Source organism: Eurytemora carolleeae, unplaced genomic scaffold, assembly GCF_000591075.1.
Source record: "Eurytemora carolleeae unplaced genomic scaffold, Eaff_2.0 scaffold1101, whole genome shotgun sequence".
Lineage (NCBI taxonomy): Eukaryota > Metazoa > Arthropoda > Copepoda > Calanoida > Temoridae > Eurytemora > Eurytemora carolleeae.
This window is the reverse complement of record NW_019397031.1, coordinates 61,243-86,794: the sequence shown is the minus strand read 5'-3', so window position 1 is coordinate 86,794 and position 25,552 is coordinate 61,243. Positions and strand designations below refer to the sequence as shown.

At 32.5% G+C, this 25,552-nt stretch overlaps 2 protein-coding genes across 3 annotated transcripts; one reads left to right on the top strand and one right to left on the bottom strand.

Annotated features, from left to right (window-relative positions):
• Window positions 1–511: 511 nt before the first annotated feature.
• On the bottom strand, window positions 512–23,774 carry LOC111711267 (inter-alpha-trypsin inhibitor heavy chain H6). Its single transcript, XM_023485568.1, has 14 exons — window positions 23,684–23,774; window positions 21,116–21,194; window positions 20,494–20,634; window positions 6,547–6,648; window positions 5,427–5,530; window positions 4,974–5,049; window positions 4,534–4,602; window positions 4,152–4,217; window positions 2,898–2,956; window positions 2,648–2,678; window positions 2,301–2,364; window positions 1,620–1,700; window positions 1,425–1,507; window positions 512–812 (listed from the first exon to the last, which is right to left on the bottom strand). The coding sequence occupies exons 1-14, from the start codon at window positions 23,766–23,768 to the stop codon at window positions 512–514; spliced, it is 1,341 nt and encodes a 446-aa protein (XP_023341336.1). The 5' UTR covers window positions 23,769–23,774.
• Window positions 14,488–16,124, top strand: LOC111711271 (uncharacterized). 2 transcript variants are annotated; one of them, XM_023485571.1, is made up of 4 exons: window positions 14,488–14,757; window positions 14,937–15,082; window positions 15,352–15,496; window positions 15,840–16,124. In XM_023485571.1, exons 1-4 carry the CDS (start codon window positions 14,679–14,681, stop codon window positions 15,908–15,910), a joined length of 441 nt encoding a protein of 146 aa, XP_023341339.1. In that variant the 5' UTR covers window positions 14,488–14,678; the 3' UTR covers window positions 15,911–16,124. The 2 variants fall into 2 exon arrangements, with proteins under 2 accessions (XP_023341339.1, XP_023341340.1); XM_023485572.1 differs by having other exon boundaries at window positions 14,493–14,757; window positions 14,937–15,055.
• Window positions 23,775–25,552: the final 1,778 nt, after the last annotated feature.

Sequence of the window (25,552 nt, the reverse complement as noted above, 5' to 3'; positions counted from 1 at the left end):
GTTCTTTGGTAAATTTTAAATTCAAAAAAGCGCCAAATTTAGCTAAACTTGTTATTTTAATTTACAACTTCCTTCAGAAGTTGATCTACTAGTAAAAATCTTTGATCTTTGCTTTTTAACAACACCAAGACATAAGATTGATTGATTGGACTGATAATTGTAATTTCAAGCGGCTTTTCTTTTAGAGAAAGTTAATCTGATTTACAACCCTTGCCGGATCAAGAATGTAGAATTGATCAAATCAAATCAAATGTTGTCAGGATGGTCCAAATCAAATCAAATGTTGCCAGGATGGTCCAAATCAAATCAAATGTTGCCAGGATGGTCCAAATCAAATCAAATATTGTAAGGATGGGCCAAATCAAATCAAATGTTGTAAGGATGGTCCAAATCAAATCAAATGTTGTAAGGATGGTCCAAATCAAATCAAATGTTGTAAGGATGGTCCAAATCAAATCAAATGTTGTAAGGATGGTCCAAATCAAATCAAATATTTTAAGGATGGGCCAAATCAATCAAATGTTGTCAGGATGGTCCAAATCAAATCAAATGTTGTCAGGATGGTCCAAATCAAATCAAATATTGTAAGGATGGGCCAAATCAAATCAAATATTGTAAGGATGGTCCAAATCAAATCAAATGTTGTCAGGATGGTCCAAATCAAATCAAATGTTGTAAGGATGGTCCAAATCAAATCAAATGTTGTAAGGATGGTCCAAATCAAATCAAATGTTGTTATCTTCCTGTATCTCATACTAAACACAATAGTATTCATAGCATTTACTGTCTGCTGCATCTTCCTGTATCTCATACTAAACACAATTAGTATGTTACATCCAAAATATATCTTATTCTAAACACAATAGTTTTCACAGTGTTTACTAAACACAAATCAAATCAGAATCCTTCCTGTTGCATCAAGAAAAACATAATATTACCTTCCTGATGCAAAAGAATCATACAATTTTACCTTCCAGATGCATCAAAAACATAATCTTCCTGCTGTTTCAAGAACAGTGTCTTACCTTCCTGATGCATCAGAATCATATAATTTTACCTTCCAAATACATCAAGGATACAACCTTACCTTCCTAATGCATCAAGAACATAGCCTTACCTTACTAATGCTTCAAGAACATAGCCTTACCTTCCTATTAAGATCATATGATCTTACCTTCCTGATACTTCAAGAACATAACCTTACTTTCCTGATGTATCAAGATTATAATCTTACCATTGATGCATCAAGACCATAATTTTCCTGATGCATCAAGAATCTAATCTTTTAGATGTGTCAAGAACAGAATCTATAACATACTCTTCCTGATCCATCAATAACATAATATTTCTGATGCATTAATAATATACTCGTACTGATGCATCAATAACATAACCTTCCTATTGCATCAATAACAGTATCTTACCTTCCTGATGTATCAAGAACAAAAACTACATGTTTCGGCATCGGTGGAAGGTTTTCAGGCGCAACAAAATGTACAAAATATCCCTAAAATAATAAAAATAATCACAAAAAGTTCTAGACATTAAAAAGAGATTAAGGACGACATTTTGTATCGTCGGAGAGAAAGACATTTTGAATCTTCAGACGAGTAGAATACCTGGTACAGGTCTAGTTCTCCTCCTTTATCCCCTCTCTCTACTTCATATTCTATCATAAACTGTAGGGGACCCTCTTTCACCTGAAGGAAAGTAAAATGAAAATAAAAATATTGAAACAAACTGAAGAAAAAATAAATGATTAAAGGGACTGTAAAGGAAAAATGAAAGGGGGTATTGAAACCTGAAAATCTCAGACCTTAAACGATACATATAAAGCATCTATCTGATGTTCCTGTCTCGAGAAATTGATATAAAACTGTGTAAAATTTATACGAAAGTTCATATATATGCAATTTTGTAAACAAGTTGTAGTATCAAACAGATCATATTCAACAAATACGCAACCAATCTGAAAACGACGATATCCCACAGGAGCCTGAGAATCTCAGATTTGCTCCTTTTATAATTTTTTATTTTTATTTTGCACTTTTAATATAAAGTATAATAGACCTGCTCCTGTAGATGGTGAATGTCAGGGATATAAAGTATAATAGATTTACTCCTGTAGATGGTGAATGTCAGGGATATAAAGTATAATAGACCTGCTCCTGTAGATGATGAATGTCAGGGATATAAAGTATTATAGACCTGCTCCTGTAGATAATGAATGTCAGGGATATAAAGTATAAAAGACCTGCTCCTGTAGATAATGAATGTCAGGGATATAAAGTATAAAAGACCTGCTCCTGTAGATGATGAATGTCAGGGTTATAAAGTACTCGAGCACTACCTCCACTACTCGGACTAAATAAATGTTCAAATTTGATGAGACAAACCTTAATGAGAAAATTTTATTTTTATCAATTTATGATATATATCATTTTAATAATTCAGAAATGGTTGAAAAAAGATTGTAAAAATTCATCAATTTTTTGTTTTCCAATTTAACTAATTTTACAAATCAAATCAAATGAAATTTAAAAAAAATATCTCATCTTTAAATAAACGAAAATAACGTTTAGTTGAATATTATTGTTTGATGTTTATTGTTTCTCTAGTATTTAAGTAAATAATTGTTATATCCTACCTCAAGAGTATTTCTGAGTCCTTCAACTGTTCTAAAAACAAAAACATTGAAGATAAACAAATATACAATTATGAATTAGTTGCAAGAAAGGTGAGGAGATGCTAACGTTGACTTCTCGGCCTTACTTCCCCCTCAAGTTCATATTTTAATTAAACAATTTTCTTTTTGAAACTTCTCATGAATTGTTTAAGAAAAGTTAATATTTTAAAATTCACATTTTTTTTCGCAAAATTTAATTGTTTTTATTTACCTTCTTCATCTTCTTTCTCTACATCGATAAAATGTTTTTTGAGCTTTGGAACATTAATTCTAAAAATTAAGAATATTTTTTGAGATTTGGAACATTAATTCTAAAATTACGAATATTTTTTTGAGATTTGGAACATTAATTCTAAAAATTATGAATGTTATTTTAGATTTGGAACATTAATTCTAAAAATTACGAATGTTTTTTGAGATTTGGAACATTAATTCTAAAAAATCGAAATGTATCTAATGAAAATGATGCCACTGTGCCCAATAAACATAAAATTTGGGAGACAACTTAAAGGTTGATTTAGATCTTTAATAGCTTTTTATTAACAAGGAGAGTGTGGATAAACAAACCTACTACAGTAAAACCCTTAATAATGAATACATCGGAAGAATTATTCAAATGTCGTCTTGACAATTTTTCAATGAGTATTTTACTATATTACGTAAATTTCAGTATTTGCGAAAAAAAATAAATAGCCATGAATATGCGGAAACAGTTTTAAAGAGTTCTATATAATCATTTAATTAAAAACCAAATATCTGCAACATTCCATTATCAGAAAGTGAAGAATACGACATTTGATAAATTCTTTCGATGTATTTGTTATTAAGGGTTTCACTGTATCTTAATATTTAATTGTTTTGTCTACAAGATTAATTTTTAAATGTTACTTTTTCTGATACATTTCTTTCCTAAACATTTCTTAGAACAAACAAAGGAATTAAGTCACAAACTCAAATTTATTAATCCTTATATCATCGCAACCTGTTGGTGTAAACCTTAGATATTTTAAACTTAGATTATTTGATATAACTGAATTCATAGTTTGAAATATAAAAGGTTTACGATATTGGGTTGCAAAATATAGAAATTAGAAAATCAGAGTTTCTGGCAAAGAATCATTTCCTTAGTCCCCATATCATATAGGATTATACTGTCTATCTATACAATCCAACTCATGTTGCCTTGGAGTGTATATTAGTCCCAATATCATAAAGGATTATACTGTCTATCTATACAATCCAACTCATGTTGCCTAGGAGTGTATATTAGTCCCAATATCATATAGGATTATACTGTCTATCTATACAATCCAACTCATGTTGCCTAGGAGTGTTAAAAACACGAAACAATCTGACAGCAATAAAATAGAAAAATTAACCGTGTTTTATTTATGAGATAGCTCTCTAATTTAAATGATTGAATTACTTTTTAAAAATTGTTTTAGATTTTTTAAAATAATCTCACCTTGAAATATTTTTTTGCTCCGCAATATTAACATCTATTACATAATTGGACAGCTTCTGATGTGGACTATAAGAAAATGGTTAAAGGGAGTGACCGGCTATGAAAGGTAGTTGAACTGAGTATGCAGTGTTGTGGAAAACTTCTTTCGAATTCATTTGAGACATATTAAACTTTTTAAAGATCTGTAAATCCTAAGTTTGAGCGCAAATTTGACGTTCAAAACTCCTACTTTGGGGGTAAATACGTTTTCAGAATCGGGGTTTTTCAATTATTAACATCTATTACATAATTGGACAGCTTCTGATGTGGACTATAGAAAAATGTAAAAAATGATAAAAATAAAAACCAATTAAATTTAGTAAATTAAAAAAAAGTTGTTTACCTAATATTAATTATGTAATTGTAAACACCTCCTTTTCTTTTTAACAGCTCTTCATATAGCAGATAAAATCTGGAGGCAAAACCAATAAATTCAAATTTAGAATAATATTTGAAAGCTTCTAATTTGTTAAAACCTGGCATTTCAGTGAGAGAATGCAGTGAATTATTTACTAAAAACAACGGTGCTGGAGATATTTAATTTGTTCTCTTAAATCTGACAGATCTCAGTCATTGTCTTGCTCGTCCTTGCTTTAAAAGTCCAAAACCAGAAATAATAAAGCGACATAAGTCAATTTTATAAAACTTCGAAAATCTGTTTAACACTATTAGACAAATATTTATATAAAGTGTAAATCTTTATGTAAATCTTTTTTGATATTGAACAATCTTTTAAAAATGGCAACATTGATTAGTTGATTGATTGATTGATTGATAATGCTCCTCACGACCTCCCCGGGCTGCGTGTTGACCGACACCTTGAACCTATTGCTGTGTCGGGCAGATACCCCAACATGACCTGCAGCAGACATAAGAAAATGTAGAATGTACAAGGTGTTAGGTACTTTCCCAAAGGCATTTTCCCAATGGCGACTTTTTAAGTGGCAACTTCCCAAATCTGCAATTTCCTAAGTGGCAACTTCCCAAAGGTAAGGTTAAGCCCTCTGAGGTGTCGCAGGCTGCAATGGGGGGCTGAGCGCTGCGGCTAGGATGGGCTAGGGGGCCGAGCACCGCGGCTAGAACATGCTGGGTGCCGAGGAATTAAGAAATAGGAAGTTAATCATATTTTTCTTTAAAAGACTTTAACTAATCAAAACTTTAATGTTAACTTTTTTCAAGGTTAAAAAGAAGAATAAAAACATGATACTTCAGGTAATAAATTAAAATATCTGACACCTGCAGATTTCCCCTCTTCAACAGCATCCTTATACAGCTTCAAGGCCTCTTCCTTTTCCTTAACCTCAGCCAGGTAAACTTGACCTCCGACCTCCATAGCAAATCTAAAGATTAATAAGATAAACATAACCTCCGACCTGCATAGCAAATCTTAAGATTAATGAGATAAAACTTGACCTCTGACCTCCAGAGCAAATCTAAAGATTAATAAGATAAATTTGACATCCGACCTCTAGAGCAAATCTAAAGATTAATAAGATAAACTTGACCTCCGACCTTTATAGAAAATCTAAAGATTAATAAGATAAAAATAACCTCCGACCTCCATAGCAAATCTAAAGATTAATAAGATAAAACTTGACCTCTGACCTCCAGAGCAAATCTAAAGATTAATAAGATAAATTTGACATCCAACCTCCAGAGCAAATCTAAAGATTAATAAGATAAACTTGACCTCCGACCTTTATAGAAAATCTAAAGATTAATAAGGTAAACCTAACCTCCGACCTCAAGCTCCATAGGAAACCTAAAGGTTTATAAGATAAACTTGAACTTTAATATGAAAAACATAAGTCTGACCTTAGACCTCCATTTTAAATCTTTAAATAAGATCAGAATGCAATATACAAAGTCCATGAATCTGACTTAGAACTAATTTGATAAATATCAGACCTTCATCTTTATTTTTCCTTGAACTGGTCTATTTTCTAATTAACTTTTAAAAGTGTTTAATTCTGATAATTCTGCATTGTTTTCCTGCAGCAGAAATGTTCAAGTAATTTTTGCTTGAAAAAAATCAGTTTTCTAAATAATTAACATGGAAATCTAATTCATACTTGAAAAACAAAGCCGTTTATGGTACAATTATGAATTGGAAATACCAGTCCATGAATGAAGCTTGAAGCTTGAAGCTACATTGACAGTGCTTTAACAAAGAAAAGTTTTTTTTAATACCAGAAAATACCGAAATATTAGTTTTATCAAAAATTAAAAGCAAGCAATAACTTGATTTGCCTTTCCATTACGAAATATAAACAAACTGATAAAAAACAGCACTAATGTCTAATATGCTTTTAAATACCGAGCCCTATACAGCGTGTAATGTGCCAATAAAACTTACTTTGATATAAAAGCAGTTTCTGGAATGATGACACTGAAGAAAACTTCCCGATGGACAGGCTCTGGGTTCAGAACTGTATTCTCTACAAGTGTAATTGCGTACCTGAAGAAAAAGCTTCCTTTGTTGAACTGAACTGTTCTTCTTTGTGACAGCTTTATTTATAAATATTTGCACTGAACACTGAGCATTTTCAGAAATATATCAGTTGTGAAACAAACAAAAAATAAATGAAATAAACTATTAATAAATATTTCAGCTCATTCCACAATTTCTGGCTATTGCAATAATTGTATATATAATATATTTTTTTGTCAGACCATTGCAGTATTTACAAATTCTTCTATACATGAGATCATGAGATCATGAGATCTTGTGTATTTTGTATGGTAAAAAACAAGGTTGTATAAATGATAAGTTCGGAAAATGTCGTCATACTTAGCATATGACGTCACTCTCCCCTCTATAATCAGTGACGTCATATGCGGATTTTTCCATGCTAAGGAGACGACATTTTTCAAACATTTGAGCGCATCGAGAATACAAACCTTATACAACCTTAATAAAGCACATAGAATATTTAGGGATGTTAACGTTTACATATTTTGGAAAAACGATCGTTTTTTCGTTTTCCTATCGTTTTTTGTTTCGTTTTCCGATCGTTTTTTAAAAAAGTTTTTAAAACGATTGTTTTTAAAATGATCGGAAAACGAAACAAAAAACGATAGGAAAACGAAAAAAAAGATCGTTTAATGATCGTTTTCAAAAACGATTAACAACCCTGAATAAAGTATCTGATGGAGCTGTCAAGTTTTTAATAGAATTCAAGTTAGAGAGGGATTGACGTGTTAATTTAAGGGCATGCTCTATTCACAACATTATCATATTTAATAATTTAGAATATAACGTCGTTTTCTGCTCTGTTTCAGATATTCTCTCTATTGTTTCTGAAGAAAGAAATGCGCAAGTCAGGTTTTTGCAGAGAAACCACTAATAAAAATAACCAGTTTTCAAAAGCTAACACATGGATATCTAATATACCTACTTGATCAGACAAAGCTTTTAAGGATACTGTTGTGAATCGAACATGCCCATCTATCAATGAAGGATTACTTAAAATAATGCTTACATTAAATTTTCATCATTTATGGAATCGGAAGACGCCATTTTTGCAATCTAATTTGTATTTAATGTTCTGCTGTCATTACGCAAATTATTTTAGCTTGAAAATAATTAAGTTTTTGGGTTTAGTTGATTTGTACATTTCTGTGTTTCATGTTTATATTGTTCTCTTTAAAATCAGAAGTTAACATTGCTCTTCCTATTCCACAGTTTTATGAGTCCCACTGTGTGAAAACTAAATAAAAACTAAACAATGATGGATGCCCATCTCTAATTGTTGAGTGGAAATAACAAGCTTGCCAGCTTAGGATAAACAGAGCTAAGAAGGGACAGTCAGATTATGCCCCCCCCCCCCACAGACACTTCATAGCGGGGTTCAGCAGCTCGAATAGGATTTGAAAAGGATATATTTTTTAACACAGTTTTGCCACAGTTTTATCCTTTACAATTATAAAACGGAATTCGTTTATTCTCATTTCTTTACCCACAGGGTGTCCCAAAAAAGATGAACAGTGAAGAGGACAAGTTTACTCTGTTTGAATACTGCAATTTTCTTGTTTTACTAAGTACAACCGTATGCAGTCAAAACATACACAAACAAAATGTGAACTCTTACAGATTACAGCTTTCTCAGTAGGTATCACTATACTAAATCAAAGAATTATTTTAAAAAGACGATATTGAATTCGTCACTGAATTCCCATGTTTATTGGGACACCCTGTATAAGATCTTATCGTGTTGCTTAATGTATTTGTTAATAAATCAGATGCTCAAGTTAAATGATTTTATATCTTGTGCTTGAAGATCTCATTATACTTTTATATCTGTCTTGTTAAAAAGATAAATAATAGCCTTTGTAACAATCAACATTTATTTTGGATGTTACTTACTCACTCACTCATTCACCCACTCACTCAATCACTCACTCACTCACTCACTACCTCCATAGCAAATCTAAAGATTAATAAGATAAACCTAACCTCCGACCTCCATAGCAAATCTAAAGATTAATAAGATAAACTTGACCTCCGACCTACANCTCACTCACTCACTCACTCACTCACGCACTCACTCACTCACTCACTCACTCACTCACTCACTCACTCACTCACTCACTTACTCACTCACTCACTCACTAACTCACTCACTCACCCTCTCGCTCACTTATTAACTCACTCACTCACTACCCCAACCCTATCACTGCATCTGCCTATATATAGATAATATATATGAATATATATAATCTATACCAGTTTAATGGGATCAGGCCATATTTGGGAGGTAACATATACTTAATCCTTTAGGGTCAATTCTTCCACTACAGGGGGTATACAGTATACAGTATACACTCTAGGGGGAATCCTAAATATAATCAAATATTTACAGTATTGCAGGCTTTCATAAAAATTTAGCGAGAAAAATATATATCATGCAGACTCAAAAAAAAAGAATGCTCATAATTATTAAAGGCCAACATTTCCCCCTGTTTTCTGAACCCCCCCCTGTAAAAATTGCATAATTCAGTAGCAGTGCAGTTAATTGATTGGTTTTATTGAAATTAGAAACATAAACATAAATCCTTATAAAGAATTGAAAGAGATCAATAGAATATAGATTAGCGGATGGACAAACAGATGGATGGATGAAGGATGGATGGAGGATGGATGGAGAATGGATGGATGAAGGATGGATAGAGGATAAATGGAGAATGAAGAATGTATAGAGGATGAATGGAGGATGGATGGAGAATGGATGGAGGTTGGATGGAGAATGGATAGATAAAGGATGTATAGAGGATGAATGGAGGATGAAGGATGTATAGAGGATGAATGGAGGATGGATGGAGAATGGATAGAGGTTAAATGGAGGATGGAGGATGTATAGAGGATGAATGGAGGATTGAGGATGTAAAGAGGATGAATGGAGGATGGATGGAGAATGGATGGAAGATGGATGGAGAATGGATAGATAAAGAATGTATAGAGGATGAATGGAGGATGGAGGATGTATAGAGGATGAATAAGGATGGATGGAGAATGGATAGAGGTTAAATGGATGATGGAGGATGTATAGAGGATGAATGGAAGATGGAGGATGTATAGAGGATGAATGGAGGATGGATGGAGAATGGATAGATAAAGGATGTACAGAGGATGAATGGAGGATGGAGGATGTATAGAGGATGAATGGAGGATGGATTGAGAATGGATAGAGGTTAAATGGAGGATGGAGGATGTATAGAGGATGAATGGAGGATGGAGGATGTGTAGAGGATGAATGGAGGATGGATGGAGAATGGATGGAGGATGGATGGAGAATGGATAGATAAAGAATGTATAGAGGATGAATGGAGGATGGAGGATGTATAGAGGATGAATGGAGGATGGAGGATGTATAGAGGATGAATGGAGAATTGATGGAGAATGGATGGATAGAGGATAAATGGAGGATGGAGGATGTATAGAGGATGAATGGATTTGTTTTAGAAAAAGATGCGAGGATGTTTATATCTTGGAGTTGGTCACATTTTTGATGGCTAAACAAATTATTATTTAACAAAAGAAATGAAATAAGCGGTGCCCAATGCCCATCCCTAGTTCTATGTTTTTATTGTTGATTCAGATTAGATTCTCTACAGCTCTATGCCATAAATAAACCCTCTAGACGGAATAAATGAGATTAGCATATTCTATTTGCACAGTGCGTAAAGATTATTTGCACATCGCAAAGAGTAGATAAAAGGGGTGTGTGTAAGGAATATTTCAGAAAAAAAGGAATTTTACAATCATAAATATTGGTTCTTAAAGATTTTTCCCCAAGTTTGTGCAAATTTTTCTAGTCCCCCCCCTTCGATATTCCTCGCATTATATTGAATCGTGGATACTTCAATTGCAATTTTTAGAAATCTTGACAGATTGCATTTTTTAAAGAATCAGTAAAAAACTGAATTTTGCATCCTTTAAAGATTTTGCAAATCCGCCAAAATCTTGACTTTTTTCATAATGTACTAAGAAAAAAAAGTTGCGGATTAACTAACATTTGAAAGCTTAGCTTCCTTACGGAAAACAGGGGCACGAGGCCCCGCGAAAACACAACTTTTTTTTGCAAAAAAATTGTTTTTGTGAGAAGCTGGAGATTTGTTGAAATGTCGCAGTTTAGACAAACCTAACATTCCAGGGGCTGGGGGGTAAATACTGGGAATAGTTGAAATATTTCCCCCACACGGGGGGAGGAGGGGGGGATTTCACAAGAGATTATGTTTGAGTTTATAGTGAAAGTAAGAGGTAAAAGTAAAAGTGGAAGGAAAGCATAAGTCTTAATAGATAGATAGATAGATAGATAGATAGATAGATAGATAGATAGATAGATAGATAGATAGATAGATGATAGATAGATAGATAGTATAGAAATGTAATTAAGCATATAAAGATATATATAGATAGATAGATAGATAGATAGATAGATAGATTGATTGATTGATTGATAGTATAGAAATGTAATTAAGCATATAAAGATATATTTAGATATATTTAGATATAGATAGATATATAGATTTCCAGGTAAAAAAAAACAAGCTACTGGGAAGTAAATTAAAAAAATTGGAAACCGTTAGATGAAATAACTATAAACAATGTTACAAAAATGCGTCAGAAAAAGAAGTATGTCAATGTGCACTGTAAAAAATAAACATCTGTAACGCATGTATTAGATTGCTTAATGGTCGTCTTTCTACCACCCCATTTTAAAAGTTGCATGATCCGAGCCTGTACAACATTTATTGTATATGCGTGCATCCAGTTGTAGTGTCCAGTCTGTACTACCCTGTGTAGAGTCGACCTAGTAAGTAGCCTGGCTATATTTGACTTTTAAGATAGATAAAAAGAATGATGTGCAGAAAGTGTAATGAAACGTTAGTTGAGGTTAACTAGGGAGAACAGATGTGAAAAATAATGAGCAGAAAAACAGCAAAGCCGGGGGAAACTGCAAGGGGGGACTGGGAGTACAGAGGGGGAAATTATAAGGGGGGGGGGTAAAAAGGGGGAAATTACAGAGGAACAGGACTATCCAAGATAAATTAACATGATGATGTGGGGAATTATTGAAAGAGTAAATGAAGTCCCACAATTCACAAACTTGCAAAAAAGCAATGCATAAGAAATGGGTCGATAATTACATTTTCCTTTTTAGTGTTCTTGAAATATCAAGAAATTAGCAGATGGAAGTCAATATTTGTAGGAAACTACAATTATCTATATAATAAAACAAGACATTCATATATATGTTCCCTCTGACCGGCCAAAGGGCTGGATTAAATGAGCTGAAATTTTTTGTGGAAACTCGTGGGTATCCTAGGGGTGACATTTTTTTTCTCCACGGGCAATGCCGGGCCCATTTGCAGTTAGTAAATTAAGCACAGACAAAGGTTTACAAGGTACCGTTGTGAATCAAGCATGCTTCTTTTATCACGAAATTACGTGGACAGTCCCTTCAACAGTTAATACACCTTCCTTCATGGATCATATTTCAAGAATTTGAATAATATATAATAATAATAATATTTTCAAATATTCAGTTATGGACATTTAATCCTAACAACCATCTTGACGTTTATAAAGGCAAGCGTTTCAGTCAATTCTAGAAACTTTAATTCTTGTTTAAAGTAAAAATTTACTAAAAAAGTATCATCAACCATTCACAGCCACCCACGTTATTTATCTATAATTTTTTGATATAATTGTAGTAACTGCCCTACTCCTAAAACTGCTTTTAGACCTGTATCTATCCAGGTATAACTCAGTTTCACTTGATTATCAATATCAAAACCTGGACACGATCCTGGGAACTATCAATGCCAAACCACTGGGCATGATCTCATCAGCTATCGATGTCAACTAGCTTGCAAACTATCAATGCCAAACCAATAGGCTAGATCTCGTTAGCTATCAATGTCAACACAGGCACTAGCTTGTAAACTATCAATGCCAAACCACTGAGCATGATCTCATCAGCTATCCATGCCAACACGGACACTAACTTGTAAACTATCAATGCCAAACCAATGGGCTAGATCTTGTCAGCTATCGATGTCAACACAGGCACTAGCTTGTAAACTATCAATGTCAAACCAATGGGCTAGATCTTGTCAGCTATCGATGTCAACATAGGCACTAGCTTGTAAACTATCAATGCCAAACCAATGGGCTAGATCTCATCAACTATCGATGTCAACACAGACACTAGCTTGTAAACTATCAATGCCAAACCAATGGGCACAATCTCGACTTGTTTATTAAAACAAGGAACGATTAGTCTCTTGCAGTAAACAGTACGGAGTCTCTATATCAACTACTGTATTTGGGATTTATATGTTACAAGCTAATGTGGAAAGACGTAGTTACAATTTCTACGTTGCCATCCATATTACATGATTAAGCTAATCATGTTATGTTGTTATTTTACAGCACAGTTAAAATTAATTATGAAATGGTTTTACATAGATATTTACGAATGAAGAGAATTAATAATGTACAACATAGTTCAGGTTTACGGATATAGTGTTTACCCGATATCTATTACATAATTACATGATATATTTAATTACATTTATTCATCTTTCAAGTTGAATGTTTGTCATATTATATGAAAAATGACTTATCTCTTTTAAAACTTATTTACTTACTTACTTACTTATTTACTTACTTACTTACTAAAGAGTTTGTTAACTTATTTATAAATACGTGTTGTTTTTATCTCACTCGCATCTTATCTATGAATTAAAATAAAAAGACCAAATTTAAGGGTCCGGTCCGGTTAAAGTGCTTATGTCAAAAGGAATTGAGTTCTTGCCCCCAAACTTAAATTTTCTAACTACTAAATTTTTGCAAACTGGTGACGATATTTCAAACTATGAATTCTGTTAGACCAAATAATCTAAGTTTACACTGAAAAGATTAGAAAATATGAGTTTGTGACAAAACTCAGTGAAAAATCTCTTTCGTACATTAATTTTGCAAACTAATATTTTTTGTGAAACTTCAGAAAATTTCAGGGAAAAATGTGATTTTAGGTTTTTGAGAAATTTCTAAAACTTCTATTAAAGGGTAGGGATATAGGAGCGGTGCAAGAAATTGAATGGAAGAAGGAGGGGAGGGGCATGAAGTTTATATTTCCCTTCTGAGCCTGACAGTAAAGTATTTAAGACAAAACTATTTGTGACGTGTGAATAATTAGTTGTTTTCCCTGATATTTCTAAAATATACAGATCTGTTTTCTACTATATCTGTAAAATTATGCATCTCTTTGCCTATAGAGACAAACAGAATGTGGGGGAGGGGAGGGTCGAAATCTTCACCCCCCCCCCCGAATGGATGAATCGAATGAATAAATGAATGAAAAGAAAATATAGTACAATCTTGAAAGAGTTGGCTATTCCAAGAATTGATGTCGTTTGGCTCCTAATAGTTTAGTGTCAATAGGTGAGCCAATATATATATAGATAGATAGATAGATAGATAGATAGATAGATAGAGAGATAGATAGATAGATAGATAGATAGATAGATAGATAGATAGATAGAGAGATAGATAGATAGATAGATAGATAGATAGATAGATAGATAGATAGATAGATAGATAGAAAGATAGATAGATAGATAGTTAATAGATTCATAGATAGTTTAAGCTCCAATATTGATTAGTTTTAATTATAGTTTTTCTATTAAGTGAGTTTCGAATTTCTACTTCAGAGACAATAAGTAAATAGTTTCTTATCAAAATAAGAAAAAAAGGGGAAGGGGGGTGCAAGTTGACCCTTAGTCAGTCAGTTGGTAAACTAGGTGTAACTGAAATCTAGAACATGGCATGTTTTAAACTTCATCATTAAAAATGACTATTTGATTCCGCTGCCATTCTCATTATATACATATGGACATTCTTTAACTTGTATATTTTTTAGATTGATTACAGCACAGCAGCTTCGTCTATCACAGGGGGACAGGGAGAAAAGGTTCGAGATGTGCGAGTGGCTAGTGACGCTCTCAGATGAAGAACTCATTAATATCGCTTTCACTGACGAAGCTAACTTTTACTTGGGTAAGAATTATAAATTTGTGTCAAGCAGAATGAACTTAATATTACTGTTGTTTTTTTCAAACATGCAAAGAAAAGAATTTTTTCACACTAAAACTTAAAATGGATGTTTAAATAAAAAAACTACGTAAGTTTTATAAAAAAAATGCGTTTAATGAATTGAACAAATTTTCGATTTGCAGATGGAGAGGTTAATTCACGAAACTGTACACGGTACATTGGATCCAAAAAGAAAGGGGGTGCAGGCAGAGCTGGTCTTGATGTAAACTTAATCCACATGAAGGAGAAACATGCAGAAAAGGTAAAATTAAACCCAACTTTACTCCAGGTTCCAGTATCAATTAAACCCAACCTTACTCCAGGTCCCAGTATCAATTAAACCCAACCTTACTCCAGGTTCCAGTATCAATCAAACCCAACCTTACTCCAGGTTCCAGTATCAATTAAACCCAACCTTACTCCAGGTTCCAGTATCAATTAAACCCAACCTTACTCCAGGTTCCAGTACCAATTAAACCCAACCTTACTCCAGGTATCAGTATCTTTGGTCTTTGTATTTTTATGCATTTTTTTTTGAATAATTATTATTTTTTTCAGTTGATGGTGTTTGCCGGTACCTGTAAGGGAAGACTCTTTGGTTTAAAATTTATACACGGAAATATGAATTCCCAGATGTACCAAGAATTGGTTAAGGAGGAGTGCATTCCTCAGTTGATGGCTGCAAACAACGGATCACTTGAAGGAACCATATTTCATAAGTTTTAGAAAATAAGGAGACACTATTCATCCTTTTTTTAAGGCAAGGCCAGGGCAATGATGTTAAAGTGACTGTAGACGTAATTTCAACGTATCTTCTGGTTTATCCATGCTTAAAATTATGTCTACTGTTATTTTAAGTGTTTAAAAATGAGCTGTTTCTATAAGGGGGGTGGGGAATTTTTTTAGTTAGCCTTTAAATAATTAAAACACACCAAATTAACTTTTATGATTACCAAAAATTTACTTTTATGATTACCAAAAATTTACTTTACAACTTCAAAGTTTCTTATGATCTTCTAAAAAATCTAAATATGGTTTTAACGTAGGAATAATTTGGCAACAGGACGGTGCTACCATCCACAGAAATCCTAGATTCATGGAATACCTAGACCAATAATTTGATGGTCGAGTTCTTGGCCTTGGTGCTGACCTTAGGGGTCTCAGGGGCCACAGCTGGGCTCCACGGAGCCCGGACTTGAGTGTCATGGACTTTAGTATCTGGTCCATAATGAAAAGGATGGTCTTTACCAGTCCTCTCCCCATCTCCTTGGACGAACTTGAAGAGCGAATCACAGAGGTGGTAGATCAACTTAACGGAGATCCAGAGCTGATTAAAATGCATATTTTCTGCAATAATTATTTATTTCTTTAAAATTTCTGCAGTATTAACAGTGTACTTTATTTTTACTCGAAATCTTCTAATTTTATTCAGTACATTCGTATTGAACCAAAACATAAACAAACAACAATTTTTAAACTCTAGCAGACGAAAAATTCACCGAGATGACAGCTTTCATATAAGTAGGTATCGCTATACTAAATCATAAATCTTATACAAAGCCGACTTCGAATTCGTCACTGAATTCCCATGTTTTTTGGGACACCCTGTAGTTAATAGATAAATAGATTGATAGACAATAGAGTATAGTTCTGATTTTAAAGGCATTAACTAAATATTGGACCCTGAAGGCACCTCGATTAAAAATATCGTTAGCAACATAGAAAGAACCCACTGCATGAGCACTCAGCAGAGAATGAGTTTTGGAGATAATTTTAACAATTTTTTGTTTTTATCTTTTTCCAGTTTCTCACAGTTATTAACTTAACAATATGAACTATCTGATAACTATTATTATTACTTAGCAGAAAACCAATTATTTAATAAAATACTCCTCGCTACTACAGTGTTTCATGGACAAAATGAAAAGTTAATTCGTAGAGTACATAATAACAGATAACTGGCAACTCTGTGGTTATTTATCCTCTTGGTTGCGTAGGTTCTGACTATGATAGATCACCAGAAAGATTATGTATTCAAATGAGGAGCAAACATAATATTAAAGATTCTGCCCACTCAGTTCTAAGTTCAATTCGTTTTATTAGACCCAAATTTCATTTTGTTTAAAAAATAAAAAGTTCAGTTCGTTTTGATTACCTGAAAGTTTATTTCGGTGAAATAAAACCAATTGTTTATTTCATTTTGATAAACCCAAATTCATTTCGTTTTAATAGAACCAAATTCATTTCGTTTTGATAAAACCAAATTCATTTCGTTTCAATAGAACCAAAGTCAATTCGTTTTAATAGAACCAAAGTCAATTCGTTTTAATAGAACCAAAGTCAATTCGTTTTAATAGAACCAAATTCATTTCGTTTCAATAGAACCAAAGTCAATTCGTTTTAATAGAACCAAAGTCAATTCGTTTTAATAGAACCAAAATCAATTCGTTTCCATGAACCAAAGTCATTCTGTTTTGATAAAAACAAGGTTTTTTCGTTTAAATAAAACCAAATTTAAGACAAACTAAACCATGATAAATAATACCCTCCCTTCCATNTCCTCCTGAGAAAGAAGTGTAAGCTAGTAAACAGAATATCTAAATGTTTAAGTACAGAATAGAATATGATTAACTATCTAGAGATTTTTACTTTTTCTTTAGCCTTACATCTTCATTGGTAGCCAGACACCCTAATCATTCATTCATTCATTCATTCAGTCATCCTTTCATCCACCTACTTTTCATTTATTCATTTATCGTTTTATGTATTAATCATTTCTTAATTTATACTTTCATCCCTTCATCCTTCCTCCTTTCTTTCAAATATACTTTCTTTCATTTATTCTTTCATCCCTTCATCCTTTCATTTATTTATCCTTTCATTTATTTAACCTTTAATTCTTTATTCTTTAATTTGTTTATCCTTTCATTTGTTTATCCTTTCATTTCTTTTTCCTTTCATTTCTTTTTCCTTTCATTTGTTTATCCTTTCATTCATTTAACCTTTAAGTCTTTATTCTTTCATTTATTTATCCTTTCATTTGTTTCTTTTTTCATTTATTTATCCTTTCATTCATTTAACCTTTAATTCTTTATTCCTTCATTTGTTTATCCTTTCATTCTCTATTCTTTCACTCTCATTTTTCCTTTCATCCAAAGCATCGTATGTCAATAATTTAAAATAATGCATTTGATTCTTATTATAAATATAAATAAATAATTTAGGTTAAAAATAATATTTATAAAACGAAATGATATCTTAAATTTTCTGCTCACATAATTTTGAGCAAAATCATTGCTTGTTTTGCAAGCTCATTGCTAACATTGTAAAATCACTGTACAAGAAGCCAGGATCAATGCTCATTGCATGGGCGTATACATAATCATGTTAAAGGGGGCGTAAACCTAATCATGTTAAAGGGGCGTATACATAATCATGTTAAAGGGGGCGTATACATATTCATTTTAAAGAGGACGTATACATAATCATATTAAAGGGGGCGTATACATATTCATTTTAAAGAGGGCGTATACACAATCATGTTAAAGGGGGCGTTTACATAATCATGTTAAAGGGGGCATATACATAATCATGTTAAAGGGGGCGTATACACAATCATGTTAAAGGGGGCGTATACATAATCATGTTAAAGGGGGCGTATACACAATCATGTTAAAGGGGGCGTATACATAATCATGTTAAAGGAGGCGTATACATAATCATGTTAAAGGAGGCGTATACATAATCATGTTACAGGTGGCGTATACATAATCATGTTACAGGGGGCGTATACATAATCATGTTACAGGGGGCGTATACACAATCATGTTGTAGGAGGCGTATACATAATCATGTTAAAGGAGGCGTATACATAATCATGTTAAAGGGGGCGTATACATAATCATGTTAAAGGGGGCGTATACATAATCATGTTACAGGAGGCGTATACATAATCATGTTAAAGGGGGCGTATACATAATCATGTTAAGGGGGTGTATACATAATCATGTTACAGGAGGCATATACATAATCATGTTAAAGGGGGCGTATACATAATCATGTTACAGGAGGCATATACATTATCATGTTAAAGGGGTCGTATACATAATCATGTTACAGGGGGCGTATACATAATCATGTTACAGGAGGCGTATACATAATCATGTTAAAGGGGGCGTATACATAATCATGTTAAAGGGGGCGTATACATATTACATAATCATGTTAAAGGGGCGTATACATAATCATGTTAAAGGGGGCATATACATAATCATGTTACAGGAGGCGTAAACATAATCATTTTAAAGGGAAACGAAATTTTTAAATTTTACAAATGTTCTAAATAATTTCTCAAAACTGCTGGAAATTACTCCTTTTTTTACTTCTTACAAATCTTGTTCTTTCAAGCAAATGAAAACAAATTAGTATAAATTAGTTTATATTCCCCCCCCCGCTCCAAGCACGCTTTCAATTTCGATCACAAATAGCAGTTTTAGATAGAAGTTTTAGATAGAACTTTGGATAGAAGTTTCAGATAGAAGTTTTGGATAGAAGTTTTAGATAGAAGTTTTGGATAGAAGTTTCAGATAGAAGTTTCAGATAGAAGTTTTAGATAGAAGTTCTAGATAGAAGTTTTAGATAGAAGTTTTAGATAGAAGTTCTAGATAGAAGTTTTAGATAGAAGTTTTAGATAGAAGTTTTAGATAGAAGTTTTAGATAGAAGTTTTAGATAGAAGTTTCAGATAGAAGTTTCAGATAGAAGTTTTAGATAGAAGTTTTTCGCTTTTACTCTTTTAACTTTTTTTTGTCAAATTAAAGAAATTATTTAAAAACCAAACATATATTTCGCCCTGGTTTGTCCCCTCCTCCCGTCCCTCCATATTACCCCCCCCCTCCTGTCCCCTCCTCGCCTCCCCTTATCGAGAATCGGTGACCTGTTAAAAATTGGCAAGTATAAAAAGTTGAGTGTATATTAATCAATTTAAAACTGAACTACAAATTTTCTATCAAAATATTTTAAATATCAAAAGTAAAATAAGATATCAATGTTTAAATATCTCATAAAATCAAAATATGAAATCAATATGTTTTCGTTTAGAAACATTTCAATTTAACACAATTCAGATAATTTAAAATAAATTTTAACTTTCTTGTCTCATGAATATTAGATTTAACATGAACTGGAAACAAAAAATTCAGAAATGACTGAAATTTTTTTTTTTGTGAGGAAACACTTGTTAGATGAAACATTTTGTGGGGAAATGTTTTGTAAGTGCTCCACAAATATGATCAATTTAATCAAAATCAGAATAAAAATTTAAGTGAGAATCTTGATCTAAAAAACAAATCGTTTCTAGCGTTATTTTTCGACCAAACACTAGTATAGTAAGTGTCTGCAAATTGCAATGAATAATTATTTACAGATTATGTCAAGGTATCATTTCATTATGCTGGTTTTAAAAGAAAAGAAATTGAGTCTTTACGACAAACTCTGATTTTCTAAACCATCTTTGCAACCCGATGACTTTCTGTTAGATCGAATAATCTAAGTTAGAAAAATCAAAGGTTTACCTCATCAGGTTGCAAAGATATGGGAATTCGAAAATTTGAGTTTGTTTCAAAGGCTCAACTCCTTTTGGTTAACTTTAGCCCCTTCTTCTTTTCTCGCAAACAACCCAATTAAATGTTTAAATTTGGCACCTGCTCCTAATTTCTCCTCTGATCTTAATATCATGTTCCAGTCTTTTATATTTTCTTTTTTCCTCCTCCTCCTTCTCCCCCTCCCCCTCCCCTTCTTCTTCTTTTACTTGCTCTTGTCTAGCTTCAACTCTCCGCTTATTCCTGGAAAAGAACACATTTAATCTATTGTTAGAACCTGTTTTAGAAACTTATAGATAGAAACAAGGAGGTTTAACCATAGAGAATAGAATATATAGAGAGGAATTAAAAGAACCTCTCGGTATGATTTTTTTCAGTCCCTTTCAGCCTGAAAGGGAGTTCAAAGTGTACAAATCATGTAAATGTTCACAAATTATATGCAGTAGAGTACAGTACAGTATGTTCCCTAGACTATTCATTTCAATTTCGAATTTTTTAAACTGTTAAATAAACTTTTTAATGTTTACTTGCGTGCAATTGCGAGCTCTGTAAACTTCGCGCAATTCGAGCACAATTTCGAGCACAATTTCGAGCAACGGAAATCATATTTGAAACCATTCTCTTTAGTGTAAGATAAAAGTAAAAGCATACCTCAATTAATTATAAATATTTGTTGGAGCCAGCTACATTTTTTAAATTCAATTGTTAAGTAATTATAACTAACCTTATATGAACAGGATCTGGATGTGAATATGATTTGTAGGTTTCAATGCATTGAAGAATCAAACCAACATTTTCAGTTCCTGGTCGCAGCGCTAATGTTACAAACCCACAAAAGTTTAAAAATCTGATATTGCTTTATGGGGGGGGGGGGGAATTGGGAACCCCCCCCCCCACCTTCGAAAGGGCCAGCTATGGTTAGTGAATATAAGCCCCCTGGTCAAACGCCCCTGTAATTATGCGGGAATTTCACCCTAGGTAAAAAAACTTAAATAATCCATGAATTTGGATGAACAATACTTTAAGAAGAACTCAGAGTAATATACAACAAAAGTTTGATACTGAGATTGCGTGGGAAAGGAGCTATAAATAATATAAAGAATTTTCTAAACGAATTTTTTTAAATACAAAAATTACTGTTGAATGTTTAATTAGGAAACGAAGGGCTCTCTGCGAGGATATATAATAATATCTGTTAATTAATTTGATAATTCCAATTAACTAAAAGCTTAATTAACTATAAAACTTTGTAAGGTCAACCACGCCCTTAAATAACAACATTATCTTGGTTTATTTTGAGAGGAAAGGATTAAAATTTTAAAAATATTTCACGATAATAATAATATTATACTATTTTTTACACTGCCGCTGGTAAAATGTATAACAAAACACCAGCCAAAAAGATCTGTTTTGAAGTTGCAAAAGGAATTCTAAGGAAGAAGAAAGAATTTAAAGAATTTGAAAAACCTCCCATATCAATCCAACTTCATCATTTGTCAAGCTTCCTGAGCTCAGGATTTTTTAATGGGAGGGCTGAAGTTGATCTTCCTACAAGGGGTTTGAATAAGTTTATTTCTTTATAAAGATGCTGTTGCTTCATGAAGAATTAACTTTTTGAAAATCAAGCGAAAAAAATGACAGAAAAATACTGCTTAAAAATATAATTTTTAAGTGTATTCTAAACAAACCATGTTGTGCAAAAATACTAGTTTTATAGGCATTATATACTTTGTTTGTGCACTGCAATGTTGCTACAGGGTGTCCCAATAAACATGGGAATTCGATATCGTCTTTTCAAATAATTCTTTGATTTAGTATAGTGATACCTACTGAGAAAGCTGTAATCTGTAAGAGTTTCGTCTGCTATGGTCACATATTGTTTGTGACGATTTCGAATTCGTCACTGAATTCCCATGTTTTTGGGACACCCTGTATTTCAAGAAAAAAAGGTATAAATAGACAAAGTTAGTTTCAATTCTAATTTAATTTAATTCTAAAAACTTGGAAATATCCAAATTCTTTTTGAAAAAATCCGGGAACCCATAAAGCTTTGAAGCCGTCGCTTTAAAAAAAGAAAATTTTGTATCATACACAATGATTACTTATGTATACAACAGTAACTGAGCATTAATGAAAAAGTAAACAATAGTTTGCGCCAATACAAATTTTAAAATAGCAGAAAACAAGCAGTTTTTATAAAGGAGCGCGTACTCAGCCTTAAGCATGCGTCTCGTATTTAAATCACAATACTGTCATGTAGAATTTAAATTCTACATTGCTAGTTCATTGTCACTTTGTGGAAAATTCAAATCAACAAGTATACGCCCGAAAAAGGGAGGGATTGCTTTCCAAAAATAAAGCATAATTGAATTATAAATTTTATTCTATAAAAAGCACAACAAAATTGTCGATCCACTAACCCCAAAAACTCATTGTCTTTGCTGCACCCTAGAAGTTTATCAGTCAAATATCTGTTTTTTCTTTTTTCCTTGGGTTTTCCTGTAAAAAGTCACCCAGTTAAGAAAAGGATTTTAGGTTGTTCACAAAGATGTAGANGGATAAGGGTGCAGGAAGGATGGATAAGGTCGTCAGAAAGAGGGTGGGGGTGGGAGGAAGGATACTGCATATATTTACGAGTACAATGAAGTTATGTTGAGTAGCTTGACACATTTCACACATTTCTTAAAATCAAATATGTAATTCTTACAATGACAAAAATATATGATTATCAGAGCTATAGTGAAGGGACAGGGGGAGGGGTCAAAAAAACGTTTAACTTAGAAAATTACCATGGTGACACCTCTTAACAAAAAGAAAACCTTTCTTTCAGAATATCTTGAAGAAAATGACATCTGTCACTTACTTTTAATATTCGTTTTGACTTATTACTTTTCCATAACTTTGGGTGGAATTTTTAAAATCAATTCAAATCGATTTTACTTCTGAGTGAAATTTTTAAAATCAATTCAAATCGATTTTACTTTTGAGTAGAATTTTTAAAATCAATTCAAATCGATTTTACTTCTGAGTGGAATTTTAAAAATCAATTCAAATCGATTTTACTTCTGAGTGGAATTTTTAAAATCAATTCAAATCGAATTTAACAAAATTTTCCCTGACACGGTTAAATTCTTTTTAATTTTGGAACTTTTTTGTTTTCATGCCGGAAGTCCATTGACAGCTTTTAGAAGCCTTAACAATCTTATTAGAGTATTTGAAAATATCGAAATTGTACAAAAAAACAGTTTAAAGGTGGTCTAATCGTGATTTTGACCATTTGTAACATTTTTTCCTGTTATTTGTGGAGACAGCGCGCTTCCAAGCACACTAATCAGCGCGCAGTAGGAGATTAAAACACGCGCCCAGAATAAATACATCTTTTCTCTAAACCACAAAACAATTTCTTTTTAATATTGCTAAACATACTTATAGGAGTTATAAATAAGAAAAATAAGGATTTCTTTAAAAGAACCCCGAAATGGAATCCCCAGATTGCCGTCAGAAGAAAGGACCAGTTCAAGAGTTGCATACTCCCAACCAGTGTACAAGGATGGCCTGGTGGTGTAGTGTTTACCAGCCTGTCTAGTGTACCTATTATATGGTGGTGTAGTGTTTACCAGCCTGTCTAGTGTACCTAGTATATGGTGGTGTAGTGTTTACCAGCCTGTCTAGTGTACCTAGTATATGGTNGGGGGCAAGATTTTTTAGGAACAAAAAAATTCATAATTAGGAACAAAAAATGGCAGCGCAGGCGAAAATTTTTTTTGACTTAAAAGACTCAAAAAGAGTGAAAATTAATGACTAAAGACCAACAAACTAGATTTTTAACTTTTCACACATTATAGTTTATTAAGACAGATATTTTTCCTGTTTTGCATTAGGGTTTCATTCCCTTAACAATGCTATTGAGAAGCTATTCTGAAAATAGAAATAATAAATTCCAAATTCAGGGGGGGCTACGCCCCTCCCTGAATCTGTCAGGTCGTCCTTCGCCCCTGCATGGAAACAAAATAATGCCCGCTAAAGTTTGTACAGTGTTAACCAAGAAACTGTGGAATAAGAAGACGACATTTTAACAATACTATTCCAATGTTTTCTGACTCTCACTCACTGTTGTTTAAAAAACTATCATATTTTCAGTGGAATTGAGAGAATTTCCAGAGTTTTTCTATCAAAAAACTGTCTGATGTGATCAAATATAAAGAAAATTTAAAATCAATGAAAATTATGATAGTAAAAGTACTTTTTAAACGATTGGATTTAGGTCTCTCCAAAAACCTAAATTAATTTGATAATTCAAACAGAAATATGCAATTTTACCAAAATGAAACACATGTTTATAAAACTATGAAAATGAAAATACAGGGTGTCCCAAAAAACATGGGAATTCAGTGACGAATTCGATATCGTCTTTGTTATGAATTAGCATTGTAATACCTAATTTCAAAAGCCATAATATTATTATGTCTGCTAGAGTTTATTTTATGAAAAGGGTAAAAGACTGTAAAGATGAGTCTATAATGTCTCCGCAAGATGAATAGTGAAGACGGACAAGTTTACTCTGTTTGTATACTCCAATTTTCTTGTTTTACTAAGTACAACTGTATGCAGTCAAAACATAAACAAACAAATTGTGAACATAACAGACGAAACTCTTACAGATTACGGCTTTCTCAGTAGGTATCACTATACTAAATCAAAGAATTCCCATGTTTTTTGGGACACCCTGTATAAACATTAAGTAATTCTTGCAATGTCATTTGCAACTTGAATAATTTATATTTTTAACAAAGTTCTAAAATAAAAAAAGGTTTGGAATAAAAAGGAATGGGTGTTGTAGACTGGATATGTGCAAAAATTATCTAAGAATGCAAACTTTTTAATAAAATAAATTTGAACTGGCCAAATCTACAATCTATATCATCAAAAAATAATGCAATTAGTATTTTTTACATATTTGGAAATAAAGATAAAAATGTATTTTTTAATTTTGTTTTCTTCAAAAAGGCCTCCGCAAGAGTATATTTTATGCAGTTTTTTAATTTTTCATTGCTCAATATTTAAAATGTGTTTATTGTTAAATCAGGATTTCCCGCAAATGGAAAATTACCAAAACCTTGCTAAATGCTCATGCTAAAAATGCCAATCTCCGAAATGCAAT

Bases quoted from the DNA above. Each gene is read 5' to 3' on its own strand.
- LOC111711271 (XM_023485571.1), top strand. From the start codon at position 14,679: ATGTGCGAGTGGCTAGTGACGCTCTCAGATGAAGAACTCATTAATATC. The intron at 14,758-14,936 runs GTAAGAATTATA...TTCGATTTGCAG, and splicing joins CGAAGCTAACTTTTACTTGG to ATGGAGAGGTTAATTCACGA. The intron at 15,497-15,839 runs GAACCATATTTC...GTTTTAACGTAG, and splicing joins AAACAACGGATCACTTGAAG to GAATAATTTGGCAACAGGAC.
- LOC111711267 (XM_023485568.1), bottom strand. From the start codon at position 23,768: ATGTATTTATTCTGGGCGCGTGTTTTAATCTCCTACTGCGCGCTGATT. The intron at 6,649-20,493 runs GTGCCAAATTTA...CTTTTTCTTCAG, and splicing joins AGAGGAGAAATTAGGAGCAG to GTACGCAATTACACTTGTAG. The intron at 2,365-2,647 runs GTAGGATATAAC...ACATTTATTTAG, and splicing joins GACTCAGAAATACTCTTGAG to TCCGAGTAGTGGAGGTAGTG.